At 43.7% G+C, this 16932-nt stretch overlaps 1 protein-coding gene across 3 annotated transcripts in view; it reads left to right on the forward strand.

Annotated features, from left to right (window-relative positions):
* The window catches only part of FUZ (fuzzy planar cell polarity protein), a 114913-nt gene extending 98718 nt beyond the window's left edge, over positions 1 to 16195 (forward strand). For 2 of the 3 annotated variants that reach the window (XM_073602212.1, XM_073602216.1), the window contains one exon: positions 15630 to 16195. In XM_073602212.1, the coding sequence (XP_073458313.1) occupies positions 15630 to 15832 (203 nt within the window). In that variant the 3' untranslated portion in view covers positions 15833 to 16195. Of the gene's footprint in view, positions 1 to 1381; positions 1620 to 15629 lie in introns of those variants that run through there. The other variant, XM_073602214.1, reaches the window with a different exon arrangement.
* The last annotated feature ends 737 nt before the right edge of the window (positions 16196 to 16932 follow it).

Here is a 16932-nt window from a genome sequence, read left to right on the forward strand (position 1 = left end):
TTGATTACAATCAAGATTTAGTTAATTTTCTAAATGTACATAATATAATTGGGTACTAAGATTTATAGGTAAAGTTGATCTAGGGAATATCCAGTTGCCTCTTGGGTGGGTCAGGAAGGAAGTTTTTCCCCTGCTGTAGAAAATTGGATCATTCTTTGCTGGTGTTTTTCGCCTTCCTCTGGATCAACTGTAGGTATAGGATTGCATATATGGGTTTGTATGGTTGTTGTGTTTTGTTTTTTTTTGTTTTGTTTTTTATTGGTTGAACTAGATGGACTTGTATCTTTTTTCAACCTGACTATGTAAACAAGTATGGGATTAAGGGAGCGAGAAGGAGGGGAGATAGGGGGACAATTGGGACTTTATATGAAGCACACAGTCTTAGGAAAAACATCTATCAATGAAAATATAAATATTTATTGGTACAAATAAACCATAATTACATGAAAGAGACAATAATTGATAGTGTTTTGTATATATCCCATAAAGTTACATATATGTACACATGTCTGTATAATGTAAACATATTTACAAAAGCAACTACATAGGTAGAGAGGCCTCCCAATACCCTGATCTGCATAGGTAACATCTAGAGAGAGACCCTGGGGTAATGGCATCTCAGTCTTGGAGCCACAAGAATGAAGTAGGACATAAAGTACTAATAATTATAAGAAACATAGGTACAACCACGGCTTATAACTAGCTCAATGCATTTCGTGGTTTGATATTACAAAATAATCCAAAAATAATTTACATGTGGCAGAGGAAAGGCTGCACATATATAAGAAAATAGAACCAATCCCATATTTGTACTTACAAACAGGTATGCCTATCCTTTGCCGGCTCCATGCTCTGCTCGTAGCCCCTTACACTGAGGGTATCCCTATGGAATCGCATATCTATGCTTTTTACAAGGTTATTTTGCTGTACCTGGGCCTTTACATCCTTTAGTCACTGGAGCTCTGTCATATTTAACCATATATTTCAAATTATATATCCCCAGTATAAATATGGGATACTCCGGGTATCATGGAGTTTTATATTATTGTTACTATTGTTACTTTTTACAGAAGCCTCCATTTGATGCTACTATGTATACATTACGCCCATCCTCATTCCCATTGGGATCTAGCTTTTATGGATGTTATCCATGGCATTGGGGGGCTCTCTGGCGCATTGCGGTCTGGATACATGCTCCCTCAGTTCCTGTGGCTAGCATTACCGTTGGTCCTTTTGGTTCCACAAGCCATGACATATCTCCCTACACAGCATACCTGTTTGTAAGTACAAATATGGGATTGGTTCTATTTTCTTATATATGTTCTGCCTTTTCTTTGCCACATGTCAATTATTTATGGATTTTTTTTGTATTTTGTTTTAGACATGCATCACGTGCCAGCTCCTGAAGAGTGATAATATCAAACCATGAAACGCATCAAGCTAGTTATAAGCCGTGGTTGTACCTATGTGTCTTTTATCATTATTAGTACTTTATGTTCTACTTCATTCTTGTGGCTCCAAGACTGAAATGCCATTACCCCAGGGTCTCTCTCTAGATGTTACCTATGCAGATCAGGGTTTTGGGAGGCCTCTCTACCTATGTAGTTGCTTTTGTCAATATGTTTACATTATACGGGCATGTGTACATATATGTAACTTTATGGGATATATACAAAACACTATCAATTATTGTCTCTCATGTAATTATGGTTTATTTGTACCAATAAATATTTATATTTTCATTGATAGATGTTTTTCCTGAGACTGTGTGCTTCATAAAAAGTCCCAATTGTCCCCCTATCTCCCCTCCTTCTCCCTCCCTTAATCCCATATTTGTTTACTAGTTAGGGATGGAGATACATGGTCCCTTTTTGATCATGACCTCACACAAAGTCCCATTTTTGCTGCTCTCTTTCATTCATATGTAACTATGTAATTTGCACACACAAAAAAGTATTTTTCCTAACAAATTTATTCAAGACTATGTTGTAAAAATGAATACACCCCAATGAAAGTCTAAGACCCGATACACACTATAAACAACTTTTGTTGTCTGATTTCCTTTAGATTTACCAAAACCATGTAGTGCAAGGGCCTGCCTGATTGCATACAAATTGAAACTCTTAAGGTTTGAGCTCATATTATATGGTTTTGGTAAATTTGAAGGAAAAAATCTACAGAAAATTGTATAGTGTGCTTTAAGCTTCAAATGCTGTGGGACATCTCTGGAACCTGAAAAGGTAATTATTGGTAAGTAAGAAAAATAAAGTAATTTTTGCTTGAGTTTGGTGTGTTTTGATTTTTTTAACTACTTTTTCACTTACCTGTATGCTATGCATAAGAGGACTGGGGTGAGGGGGGCTACATTCTGACCCCTGTTGATGGGCAGGTAGGTTGGACAAAATGCCCCCTTGCCAACACCTTGCTATTGGGCACTGGGGTTACTGAAAACCCCAATTCTGTATTAAGCTAGAGCAAGGGTAGGCAACCTCGGCCCTCCAGCTGCGGTGAAACTACAAGTCCCATGAGACATTGCAAGACCCTGACAATCACAGGTATGACTCCTAGAGGCAGATGCATAATGGGATTTATAGTTTCAAAACAGCTGGAGTGCCGATGTTGCCTACCCCTGAGCTAGAGTATTTGAGGGAGGGGAAGGGGAAAGGACCCCTTTCCAAGATCAAGGGCAATGTGGGCTGGTATTGGTACCTCCATGCTCCCTTGCGATGGGGATTCGAATCTGCATGCCTGGGGAAAAGTTGTAATATTGTGTTGAGCAAATTTCAAAACAAATTATTATAAATGGACTGCCCACGCACCACAGTACAGTACACAATACCAGCAATCCACTATACCACACAGTATGTGTTGTAGTGCTTCTGTGTTTCATTGTACTTGCATTGGGGGTGCCATTCACAATGAAAGTATTGCACATACAGCAGGTGTATGGTCATACATTGCAGGAATGCATGTTAATTTGCATAGTTTAGCATACATTTCTGCAGCACACAAGTGTGAATGAGCCCTAAATGATAAAATAAATGTTACAGAAAACACTATCCCACAGAACAACTGTTCAGCCAGTCCTAGTTGATAAATTATTACATGGGTGAAAACTAGGGTTGTCCTGGTACTACTTTTTTTAAGTACTTTTTCCTATACATTTTTTAATTGTCATGTGACAGTGGCACTAATATGCAGCACTAATATGCAGCACAGTCAGTAGCGTTTTATTTTTTTACAATTTTATTTTTTTTTGGGAGGAGGAAGTGGACAGTCAGTGTTTATTTTTTTTGAGTACTTATTACAATGTGTGTTTTTTTTATTATTATTCAATCTTAGGGTAGGGGGGCTTTGGTGAGATGTCAGGGGTCTAAACAGACCCCTGACATCTCCCCTTTGAGACATTGGAAGAGACTGAGGATAGAGGTTCCCCAGTCCCTTTTCTCAGCAGCCTCACAGCTGCATTGAAGACGAATGAAGAGGAGACAGCGGCTCCTCTCCATTCATAAACTGAAGCATCCTAAACACAGTGTACAATGCTCAGTTCTGAATGGACAGAGTCAGTGATTACTGACTCTGTTCATTCGGAAAAGGAAAGAGACGGTAAATGACATATTTACCGGCTCCTTCCTCCCCTCTCCATCCTGAAAGGGGAAGTTACAGGGGAGAAGGATACAGGGGACACTCCGGCCAGAGAAGGATACAGGGGACACTCGGGAACAATCGCTGCGGCGGCGGGGGAAGTTATAATCTCCCCGTGTGCTTGTTCCTGAGTGTCCAGGTATCAGATTAGGCATCGGGAGCATTTGCAGGAGTACAAGTACTCCTGCAAATACTCTGTATCAGGACTGATACTAGTATCGGGACACCCCTAGTGAAAACCAATGTGAAAAATGTATTCCCATTATTTTAGTGTCTTACAAAAATTGGTCCAATTAGAAACAGTGTATTCTTTCGTTTTGTTTTTTGTATTTAAAATTTTGAATACATTTGAATACTATTTGAAAGAGATATTGTCAAAAAACGTACAGTATTTGGTTGTCCCAGCAAATGATATATGCATTGATATGGTATCAGAACTAACCATGAATGCACTCTCGAAGTAAAGTGTAGGATCTCAAGTGGTTAAAACACAGTTATAGTATACACTGTATCAATAAGGAATTTCCATGGTATAGTCGGACATGTCCATCAACTGTATTTATGCACCTGGGTGTAACTTCACAATGACAGAAATTCACATTTGTTGCAGGATGTAAATTCTTATATACTATAGTAATCGGACACCACTGTAGTTTGGGTTAACCGGTAACGATGTTGGCCACGTGTAGTTGCAGTTAAAAGTACAGGACTCCAGGCTAGAATGTCCTGACAAAAGTCTGATGTGTTCTAGGCAAACATTCAATTCACTATAATAAATGATTTAATGCACCATAAGTTTTGCAGTCTCTGAAAGTGTAGGTTGGAGTAGTAGCTGAAGAAATACATAGGGCACCAACATACCGTAGTACATTGTCAAGGATACAATTTAATAGATGAAAAATGATATGTATTATTATGTGCCCCAAAAAGTGACCAGCATTACAGTGGCCATGGTGGGGAAGATTTTGGTGAAGCTGTCGGGTACCATGGTCAGTGGTCTAAGGCGATAAAGTCCTTCACTCCTCCGATATCAGTCCCGGGCAGATGGAACATTCCTGCATCCCGAATAGCATAATCCATGTCAAAGAAATGCAAGCCATCCACTTTCTGTTATATTGGTTGCTAGGCCACATGTTTCAGGGGACTCCCTCATTAAGCCTTGCATATTACATTAAAGAAAGTTATTTTTAAAGATTACCGCTTGGCATCGGTGTTTGTGTGCGTAAAAAAATATATAATATATATACAGTATGTACACGCATAAATATCTATATAAAAAAAACTCTCTGTAGAAGATCTACAGTACATTGCATTATAAATTCATATACACACACTTTTTCCATCAAATAGAATAGGTGTTACAAAGGAGTTTTAAAGTATAAAAGGTTTTATAAAACAAAGGAAATTGTAACACAGAGAATGACTGACTGCTATACAAGAATCAGTAGGGGGCAGCAACACACTTGCAGAGATTCATGCTTAGGACAGATAAGGCTCACAAAGCTTATACTCCAGAATAAAGACTTTTATTTGGAGAGGAATTACAGGCATCGGCATGTTATAAACAATTGCATTGGTTCAGCATGGACCAATGTATCTATGTACTGTATATACCATACCTGACCAATGCCCATGGGAGCTGGAAATCACTGAAGTAGACACTGCTGCTCCAGTGATCTCCACTTGCTTCTTGTGCCAAGCAGCTGCTCTCCTGCATTGTGAATAAAGAAGGTCGGCAACTCAGCATGGGCGCCATTCTTTGCATTTTCTAAATGAATCCAGATAGTTCTCTGTTTGGAAGAGGTGAGGCGGTGACATCAAGCTCTCCACCTCATCCCACAGAGTACACTTTGCATTCATTCAGAAAATACAAAGAATTTTGTGAATGCCACCCGTGTTGAGCGGCCAACCTCCTGTGTTTACAGTGCATCAAGCTGGCCATTCCACAGGCAGTATTGCCGAGATTCTAAATTGCACTGCAGTGCTGGCAAAATTCATTTTTAACGGCACCTTAAAGTGGTTGTAAACCCATGACAACTACATTTAACCTACAGGTAAGCCTAGATTAAGGCTTACCTGTAGGTGCGAGAAATATCCCCCAAACCTAAAAGGTTTAGGAGATATTTGCAGGAATAGCGGCATTGATGTCTATGGCGCATGTGCCATAGACATCGGGAGCAGACGCACTGAGCGTGCCATTTCTAACGGCGATCATGCACCAGCGCGCATGAGTGGGAGTGACGTCATCGCGGCTCCGGCCAGTCACAACGCCGGAGCCGTGATACCCGGAAGTCATTCCAGGATAGATGGCGGCGGAGGAGGCGAACGAGGGCCAAAGCCGGGGCTTCGATCTCAGGTAAGTAATTCATAATGAGCTAGTATGCTAGGGTGTATTTTTTATTTTTTTATTTTTTTAAGAGGCCTTACTTCCTCTTTAAAGACAGTGCTGTTTTTCTTTGCGCCAATTAAGTGCAGGAGCTTACTTTGGGTCAACAAGCTTCTTGCAATGCGGTTTGCTGCGATTGCTTGATAAATGGGGAAACCGTGCTGCGTTTTAGGTACCATTAAAAACACGCACACAATGGGGGCGTGTCCGGATGTGAGAGCTGGCGGACATGTTCTGGGGAGCTCCGGGTATCCTATTTAGAATCCTCTGCCATCCGTGCATCTCCTTTGGCAAAACAAGCTGAAACGCTGCCAGCCTGTTCCCCTAGGTCCCCTGCCTTATCCTGGACCAATATTGCAGAATTCTGCCTAGATTCGTCTCAGCAAGGCTGCCTCCACGATCCTGCGGCCGCCGCCATCTTGCCGGCCTGGGACACTCTGGGGAGAACCGATCCCGGCCGGACTGGAGATAAGGGACGGCTCCCCATCCACACCTGCCTACCCATCCACCTGCCCAGCATAGTCCGGAGGTCCGTTCGGCTACCAGGGACGTCCGTGGCGGCCGCGATTTGGTGAGGCCTGTGAAGCACCGGCGTTTCCTAAGTCATCTGCCCGCCGGAGGGGTGCCGCGGTGGCCTGCTCGTACCCAGGTGTGTGGATCCTCTGCCCCCTCCTGACCTGCAACCCATCCACACTTCTGCCGGGGCCTGGTGAGCTGCCCAGCTCAGCAGAGACTGCTTACCTGAGCTGCCTGTAAGATCCTAGGCTCCGGCCTAGCGGCGGCCATCTTGCTACACCCAGCCACGGAATCAAAGCTTAATCCTGACCTCCCAGACTGTCCTTCACACGGCCTTTCTCAAGGACACTACCAGGAGCACATCTGCCACCTGTGGCACTCATCGCTAGACACAGCGGCCTGCAAGTGGAATAGCAGCTCTGGCCCAGTGAACGGCGGCCATCTTGCTGCATCAAGCCGAGGTACCGGTGCTCAATTCTGGCCTCCCAGACCACACTCCACACGGCCTTTTTTCTACACAGCCTCCGGAGCTCGTCCGCTACCTGTGTCATCCATTTACACCCCTCCTAGGCGGCTTGTAAGCAGAATATAAGCTCCAGGCCTGTGAACGGCGGCCATCTTGCTGCACCCGGCGGCCATCTTGCTAAACCCGGAGCTCGCCATATTGACTCCTCTGCGACCGTTCAGCCACCCCTGGAGGCTGGGTCACTCTGGCCAGCCGGACCGTGACCCCCAAAGATGGACAGACTATCTTTATCCTGTGACAAGTGTTAAAATTGTAACCCCGGGGGCGTGGCCTGGACATGGCTGACTAGAGACGTGTTTTAGCTGAGCTCCCGTCCGTCTCTCCCCTATCCCAGCTATTTCAGTCCATTATTCAGAATATGTACTCCTCCAGAAAGAAGGCAGCAAAGAAAACCAACAAACCACCTAAATCTACTCCTCAACCTCCGACATCGGGCAAAATTGAACGACTTTTTCGTCTCTCCTTGCTCGGTTCCCCGGAAATTAAAATGGCATCAGTGCATGGTGAGCATACTGAGAGACAGACTCCACAAAACTCCCCATCGACTGACATGGAGGCGCTGTGGACTGGCACCTATACGGGCTTCCTTGCGGATCTTCGCTCCGACTATGGTGAGCCGTCACAACCCCCTCACGATCTCTCGGAATGGCGGCGGAGTTGCGCTCGCTCCTGCAGGCACTCCCCACTAAGGCAGACATAGCGCCCCTCATAGAGACAGTGGAAACCGCTCACCGCAAAGAAATGAGCGTGATGAAGGCAGAGGTCCAGGCACTCACCACCAGGGTTGAGACGGGAGAGTCCTCCCTAGCAGCCCTGGAGCGGAGAGTGGCAGCTGTAGAAGGGGTCCAGGACACTCAGGCGGAAACCCTGCAAGACCAACAGCTCCACATGGAAGAGATGGAGGACCGAAGCCACAGAAATAACCTGCGGATTCGGGGACTCCCGGAGGCTACTGGTCCCGAGGACCTGGCGGATACAGCGGTCGCCATTTTCCACAACATACCCGGCGTAGATCTTCCAGACCGAGTGGAAATCGATAGGATTCACCGAACCTTGGGCCCTAAACCGACTGATCCTTTGAGACCGCGCAATGTAATCTGTAGATTGCACCACTATACACACAAGGAACAAATTCTACGCAAAGCCTGGGAAGCAGAAGACCCAGAATTAGATGGTGTGACTGTTAAAATATTTCCTGACCTCTCCCGCGCTACCCTGCAGAGACGAGCGATCATGAAACCTTTACTGGATCTAGCCCGGCACAGAGGAGCCACTTATCGCTGGGGATATCCCCTTTCGGTTACATTCAGGAAGGAACAGAGATTCTTCACATTACGTAAACTAGATGCTTTGCCAGCCCTGTTCTCCTTCCTTGACACGGATCCTATTGATGTGCCCAACTGGCTCGCCCCCCTGCAGCGACCACCAGGACGCATGAATACACCGAGACTGGAGGGGAACCTGCCGCCCAGACAACAGAGGAATCGTCGTCGACCCAGAGCACCATCACAAGAAGATGCACGTGAGTCTTGAAGTATGCATCCCTTAAGACGAATTTGATTCAGGCTGAATAATGCCCAAAGTGGTGTTATTTGCCTCATTTTTGCTTAGACTACTAACGCCGTTCACCCGACCTCACTTGCCCCTCTGTATTGTCGGAAGGAATAGGGATTTTCTGAACTCTACTGCATAAAGAAAGAGGTCACTCTTTGCACCAATTAGCAAGACTTCCGTCCTTATCAGTGCAGTGACCACTCATGATTAACCCGCATGATGCACTTAAAGCGGTCAATATAATTTGAGATGTAAACTGGAGAAAGAGACGGTATATACCCAGGAGATCTCTCTTAACCACAGGTACTCTCTAGAATGGAAACCTCAGGGGTTTCTATCCATCCACTTTAACAGATAATTCACGGCTACTCCAGATACTACCCTGGAAACCTTTATCAGAGAACACACTACAGAAACAGGAGATGGGGTAGTGGAGACGTCAAGTGTGGAGTGTTTTGTACCTTCTCCTTTCGTGGAAATCAGCTGAAGCCGCATACCATAGAGCCTTGCCCAGATACATTACCTGACGGATCTGTTAATTCCTGTTTGGTGGAGCCCGGCGAGACTGATCTGAAGACATACTAACTAGGTTTGAAAGACATGCTATCATTTTTGAAGTGGGGTGCACGGTATTGTTATGTTCGGTTTAAATATATCTGTTAAAGCGGGGGTCCACCTATCTATCGTTTTTTTTTTTTTTTTTTGAGTTCATTCACAAACTTTTCTTCTCAGCATTACATACTCACATATTGTGTGTAATATGTCCGCCTGTGTCAGATTTCGTCGGAAAGAATAACTTATATTATTCACTGCAGGCGGTTTCCATCTTCATTGTGGGCATTTGAAGCCCACAAGCATTTATTTCCTGGATGTGATGAATGCTGTGCTCCCAGCATTCACCGCTCGTTCCCGCACATGCTCAGTGGCATCCTGGGAAGCCTGAGACTAGCTCCCAGGAGTCTGGGAGAGGCTAGAAACACGCCTACTCTCACGGGAGGAGAACCAGGAAGTGCAAAAAAGAATAGAAAAATAAAAGGTAATTACAGCGATTTAAATTTTTTTAAACGGCATGTCAGCATCTAGGCAAGGAAGAGAATACATACAGATATTGTTCAAAATTTGGGTGGAACCCCACTTTAAGCTGTTGGGTTTTCAGTTTTATCATACCACACTTGCTGAGATGCCGAGTTTTGGAGATGTGCTACTTCGCTAAACATGACCTGACACCACAGTAAGGGGTCCACTTCTCAGAATGCTCTTGAGAATAGCAGAATGTACACTCAGTCAGAGAAGTAGGGGGTGGTGCTCAAGAAACTAGCACACGAGGTTCGCAAATACATACCCATTCAAGTTATGTTATTGTTGGTTTATTATTTTACTTATAAAGTTATACAAAATATTCTTTCTACGCATTCCAGATGTGCTGGGACGGGAGACTCACCTTTTGAGCCGTGTCCTATCACTCTCCCAATTAGGTCAGCATATCCTCTTAGAGGGCGCAACTCTGCCCCCTGGGAGTCTTATGCAAAGGACAATACCAGAAACATAAAAGGGAGTCGAGTTGGGCGAGACATTAGGCCTCGCCTCTACCTCGTATCCCTCTACTAAGTATCTTCTTCCTTTACTTACTTCTCTTTCTCTACTCCCCCCCCCCCCCCCCCTTTTTTTTTTTTTTTTTCCCTCATACCCGAACCTACCCTTCCCTCCCTTCCTGTCCCGTAACAACATGGCGTTCAATAATATCAAAGTGATGTCTCTCAATGCAAAGGAGCTTAATACGCCTGAGAAGAGACGGATGCTGATAGATGACCTGAAGCGGACTCGCACAGACATAGCCTTTATTCAAGAGACGCGCTTTAAAACGAACAAATTACCGTATTTACAATGTAAACTATTCCCAATGACTTATCACCCTACAAACCCGACTGCCAAATCCAAAGGAGTGTCCATATTAATATCCAGTAAAACCCCATGGCACCTTCTGAGCTCTATAATGGACCCATCAGGAAGATATGTTTTCCTTAAAGGCCTCATAGGTACTGTAAAAGTAACGCTAGCAACACTATATGCCCCTAATGAGCAGCAGGCCAAATTTATCCGAGACACTTTGGAGAAACTAGACGACTTTAAGGAAGGACAGCTAATTATGGGAGGAGACTTTAACACCCCATTGATCCCATCTGTAGACACCTCGACTGGTAAATCTTCGATCCAACCAAATCAACTAAAAAAAATAGCAAAAACGTTACACAAATCACAATTGATCGATATCTGGCACTTACAGCACTCGGGAGAACGCGACTACACATTTTATTCACACTTGCACCAGGTATATACCAGAATAGATTATTTCTTGATCCCACACAGTCAGCTATATGCAGTAGAACAGACCTCCATAGGCAATAGAACGTGGTCTGACCATGCGCCTATCTTCCTGACCTACACTTTGTCTGACATTTCTTCTCCCAGACACCGTTTCTGGTGTCTTAATGAAAGTCTCTTGCAAGACCCAGAAGTGCTGACAGACGTGACCAGAGCGCTAAATTTATACTTTCAGGAAAACGACCAACCAGACTGTGACCCTGGGATTTTGTGGGAAGCCCACAAAGTAGTTATCAGAGGAATCCTCATCACACATGGTGCAAGAATTAAGCGAGAAAGAAATAACTATCCCAACTTCTAGAGGATCTCAATATTTCTGAAGCCAGACACAAACATGCCCCCACGCAGTCCTCGGAGACTGCACTGACAGTTCTCAGACGACAAATCACTGATCTCTTACTCTATAGAGCTAAAGCGGCCTTACAGTTTTGTCGCAAACAGACATATGAGTCAGGAGATAAGTGTGGGAAACTTTTAGCAAAGATGGTTAGAGACCATAAATCATCTACATACATCCCACATATCGTAACGACGAGAGGGAAAAAAGAAGTCCTGCCAGCACTAATCACAAAAGAGTTTAACCATTTTTACTCCAATCTATACAACCTGCCACAAGTAGTTTCCCCCTTGCCTGAGATAGAGAACTACATCACATCATCTCAAATGCCATCCCTTACCCAGGAAATTAAGGAAGATTTAGACTCCCCTATAACTTTGATAGAAATTCAAAAAGCTATAGGGACAATGAAGCCAGGTAAAGCCCCGGGCCCCGACGGTTATACACTACAATATTATAAAACTCTTCTCCCGATACTAGGACCTCGTTTAGTTACACTATTCAACAGGGTCGGTGTTGACGGAGCATTTGCTAGAGAAACACTAGGTGCTCATATTTCAGTAATTCATAAGGAAGGAAAAGACCCGGCAGTTACAGACCCATATCATTATTAAATCTTGACTTAAAGATATTCACTAAAATTCTGGCTGTTCGGCTAGCGCAGCACCTCCAGCAAATCATACACCTAGACCAGGTAGGCTTCATCCCGTCTCGGGAGGCCAGAGATAGCACTACAAAGGTGCTAAATCTACTTTATGTCGCTAAGTCTCAGAAAATCCCATGTATTTTTCTCAATACAGACGCTGAAAAAGCGTTTGACCGGGTAAGCTGGCCATTTATGTTTGCGGTGCTCAGACACATCGGCCTGGGGGAGGTGATGCTTAGCCGAATAGCCAGAATATATTCAAACCCAACAGCCCGAGCAAAGGCCAACGGAGTCCTATCAGACCCCTTCCCAATAACAAATGGGACGAGACAGGGATGCCCACTTTCCCCGCTCCTATTTGCTCTCTCCCTGGAACCCTTTCTATCCAAAATTAGATTGAACCCCGACATTCAGGGGATAACAATTGGTCCCATGCAACACAAGATCTCGGCCTATGCAGACGACCTGCTCTTTTCGCTAACCAACCCAGGAGTGTCCCTACCGAATCTACTCGCAGAATTCGAGACATACGGGAAAGTATCAAACCTTAAAATACATTTTTCCAAATCGGAAGCAATGGGGATATCACTACAGGCCAATATTCTTCTAAATTTACAATCGAATTTTAAATTTAAATGGACGTCTTCCTCCCTGACTTATTTAGGCACGAAAATACCACCAGAGCTGTCTCACATCTATGAGAGCAACTCCCCCCCCCTCCTAGCTAAGACCAGGAAATTGCTAGAAAATTGGAATGAAGGGTTACACTCCTGGTTTGGGAGGTGCAATTTACTCAAAATGAGTATACTCCCAAAATTTTTATACCTCTTCCAGGCCCTACCGATTAAGATACCTCCCATATATTTCAAACAAGTACAAGCCCTTTTCACCCATTTTGTTTGGGCTCATAAAAAGCCTCGCATCCCAAGATCTCAACTATGCACACCAAAACATTGCGGCGGCCTAGCGCTACCAGACGTAAGGAAATACTACCAAGCTACTCACCTAGGTAGAGTTCTTGATTGGTGCCGTCATAGGGACTATAAGTTGTGGGCACAATTAGAACAACACCAAACCACTATACCCCTACGATCTACGATATAGTGTAGTGACTCTCTCCCTGCAGAATTGAAATCCCACCCTATCATCGGAAACACCATAAGACAGTGCATTCAAGCTACCTTACACACCTCTCTAACTACCAAAACATCACCTTTAGCCCCGATTCTAGGTAACCCCAAGTTCTTTCCTGGACTCTCCTCCTCGCAATTTCAGACCTTGAGAAGATCCAATTGTGTTTTAGCATCACAATTTGTGCAACAAAATAAATGGCCCTCCATCTCAGAACTAATGGACCCAGTAGGTCCGTTTAAACTTCTGTTTTGGGATGCAGCACGAATTCACCACTTTCTCCAGACCTTCCCAAACCCTCAAAGTTACACCAGGCCTTTGACCACATTTGAAGAATGTTGTAAAGACACAGAGCCATTGCCGCAGACCCTATCCAAAATGTACAGCCTATTGAACACCCCACCCCAGCCACCCAGATTACCATGCATTATGAAGTGGGAAACAGACCTCCAACACACTTTTACAACAGTCCAGAAACAAAACATGATTAGCCTCTCCTTTAAGTCCTCAATATGCACTAAAGTCCAAGAGACGAATTATAAGCTCCTGACAAGGTGGTACCTAACACCAAGTCGATTACATATCATTTTTCCTGACACTTCAAAGTATTGCTGGCGTTGTCACTAGGAAGAGGGAACGCTTCTACACATGTTTTGGTCATGTCCTATGTTGACAACTTTCTGGACTGCAGTTCGTACCATTTCCCAAAAATTCACTGACTTCCAAATCCCAAATGACCCGGCATTTTTTCTACTCCACATTTCTTCCATACCAATCAAAACCTATAAGAAATCTCTACTGAGACACTTAACAAATGCAGCCAAATCCTGTATTCCCATGTTGTGGAAACAGCAATCCCCACCAACCACAGCAATGTGGTTGAGAAAAGTAGAAGACATAAATAAAATGGAAGACTTGATAATGACAGCTCAAGATAGACAGGAAACCTATCGGAAAACATGGACTCATTGGAATATATTCAAGTATTCAGAAGAGGGTAAATCCCTCCTTAGGAGCTAAAACTCTACCATTTCATACTGATCGACAACCTACAGTAATCATCGTAAACAGAGATTCACGTATCTGAAGGCCTAATACACCCCCCCCCCCCTTGTCTTACCCCCCCTCTCTTGTTTCTTCTTCTTACTTCTTTTCCCCCCTATCTATTACTTTTTCTTCTATCTCTTTTTTTTTTTTCTCTGCTACTACAGAAAGAAAGCCACCTCAACACTGCCCAGAGTCATCCCCGTCCCTTCCATTTCTGATTACCATTTAAGGCCTTACGCACGCTGGACATTTTTACAGCTGCTGTTTTTGGCTTCTGGCGGTTTTTTTCTGCAGCCAGCAAACTCCCCAGCATATTATCCTATGTGTCCAGTCACATATAGGCTTTTATCAGCATTTTTTGTCAGAGGTGTTTTCTGGCTGGAAAAAAAAAAGCAGAACTAGTGGATTTTAAGAGGAGTTTGCTCTAACTCTGAAAAATGCTGATAAAAGCTAAAAAAGAGCTGAAAAAAACGGGTATTCTGTTTTTTATGAGCGCTTTTAAACCATAAGCTTTTGTGGGAGTAGTTAGTTTAGTTTGCTAAAAAAAAAAAAAAAATCAAAAACGCTAATGCAAAAACACTGTAAATGCTAAAAAAAACTTTTTAGCGTTTTTAATGCAGCATTCTACAGCTAAAGCTACTGGCGTTTTTATAACATCAAGTGTGCATGAGGCCTAATGGTGACTGAACTACTTGGTTTTAGAAGACCTAGGCATTAAGTTGCGGATTGCGAAAATATTGCTTGTCTTTTCTTATGCAGGATTATGCATTAAAGTGGTTGTATACCCAAATTTGACATTTTTACCTACAGGTAAGCCTATAATAAGGCTTACCTGTAGGTAAAATTAATATCTCCTAAACCTGCATGGTTTAAGAGATATTCCCTTTGCATGCAGCTGCTGACGTCAGTGGCGCATGCGCTCTGGATGCCCGGCTGAAGGTCCGGTAGACGCTGCCGGACAGCGCCGAAGACACAAACCTAGAAGATATGCCGGGGGCAAGATGTCAGCTCCCTCGGCGTGGACCGGGCTCCGATACGGGGGCTTTGTTCTGAGGTATTTCATAATGAGCTAGTATGCGCTGCACACTAGCTCATTATGCCTTTGCCTTGCAGGTTTTTTTTTTTTTTTTTTATGTGCGGGTATACAACCGCTTTAAGTAGCAACCTGAAGGATGATAGAGTGCTGCTGATTGGTTGTATAGGTTGAAGCACTTGCATACTGTTTGAAGATGTGAAGTGATGACTGTATTGAGGGAGAGTTATCCCTATCGTTGCCTACATGTTCCTTAAAAGCCTTTTCTTCAGTCATATATTTAGATTGCTTTGATATCTTTTATTTTAAATAGTAAATGTGTGGGAAATGTTGCATGCTGTATATAGTTGTTAGTAGGTACTGATAAAGTATAATCCTGTTTTGGGTATAGTCATTCTTTAATTCTCCCTCTCTCTTGATTCACAGTTCAGTATGAAGAGTCATTTCCAATGGGATTTAGCCATCATGCTCACCAATGCTACACCGTCTCCAGCAGTCATAAGTGCTACGCCATGAAGACGGATCTGCACCTTCTCTTCCTTCTCTTTAAAACGGATGTGCCTACATTTAGCATGCGGGCCATTGCTAATAAAACCATGCAAGTGTTTACCAAAGACTTTACTTTTTGACAAACTGACCTTCTAGATAGGAAACTGTGTGGCTACAACACCGTGTTTCATTATGTAGAGATATTCCAGGAATTATTCCTATTTCCTTGTGGTGATCCGTGTACAGCATACAGACTATGTAAAGACACCTGTTATTTAACTTTACATATTTACAGATTATATTTATTTAACATTGTATGACGAAATCTTAAAACATCCCAGTGGCAGTAAAAGATGGAATTAAATGTACGAAATTCAAATTAAAATAAATACAGTGTCTGTATGCATGCATGTTTGTGTGTAGGATGAATGTGTAAAAAAGCATATTTCAGGGTAAATTGTATTTTATATACCTTGCAGGAGTTGATTAAAGTGTAACTTTTACCTTTTTTGCAAGTTTTTCTTTAGAATAATTTTGTCCGCTCTGCTTATGCAGAGCAGACATAGTCACAGCCTGCTCTTCTCTATGGGTGGTCAGATGTAAACGAACCGCCTGTCCATTTACATCCAACTGTCATCCAATCCGATCCACCAAATGCATAGGGAACGTATCCACCATCTGTCTGTTTTTAGCAGATAGGTTCAGATCAGATGCCAGTGTTTGTCAATGGACACGTCCGTTGACACCTGCCGCTCCATGGAGAGCAGGCATGTACTGGCCATCGGGACTACCAGGAGTTTCCCAGTCGGCCGATGGCTCAGTGGGCCGGTTTGCTCTGTGTGTCTCTCCCTCTGTAGTCCGGGTCTCCTGCGTATCATAATGACAAGCAGGCAGAGCCAGCTCGAGCAGCAGCGCTTCCACCTCTAAACCTGCCCCTGTGCAAAATACATCTCCAACCTGTAATGTGTGGAGGAGGGCACACAACACTATGATGCGGGGCTGGATGATGATATTTCAGTGTCCTGTTCTCGACCATCAAAGGGAGAGGGGAGGGGAGATATTTGCATCTCATCTCAGTGTTAGCCAATAATGCTTTGTCCATGCTGCAGCCCCTCCCTCTTCCCCTCCCTCCCGCCACATTTTGACTTCAGTGTTCCAGGAAGAAGAAGCCAAAATCAGTCCTCAGCGTGCTAACTCGCATGTGAGGTTTTTTTTCTTCATGTTTACTTCAGGGAGGGGG

This window comes from Aquarana catesbeiana, linkage group LG10 (genome assembly GCF_042186555.1).
Source record: "Aquarana catesbeiana isolate 2022-GZ linkage group LG10, ASM4218655v1, whole genome shotgun sequence".
Lineage (NCBI taxonomy): Eukaryota > Metazoa > Chordata > Amphibia > Anura > Ranidae > Aquarana > Aquarana catesbeiana.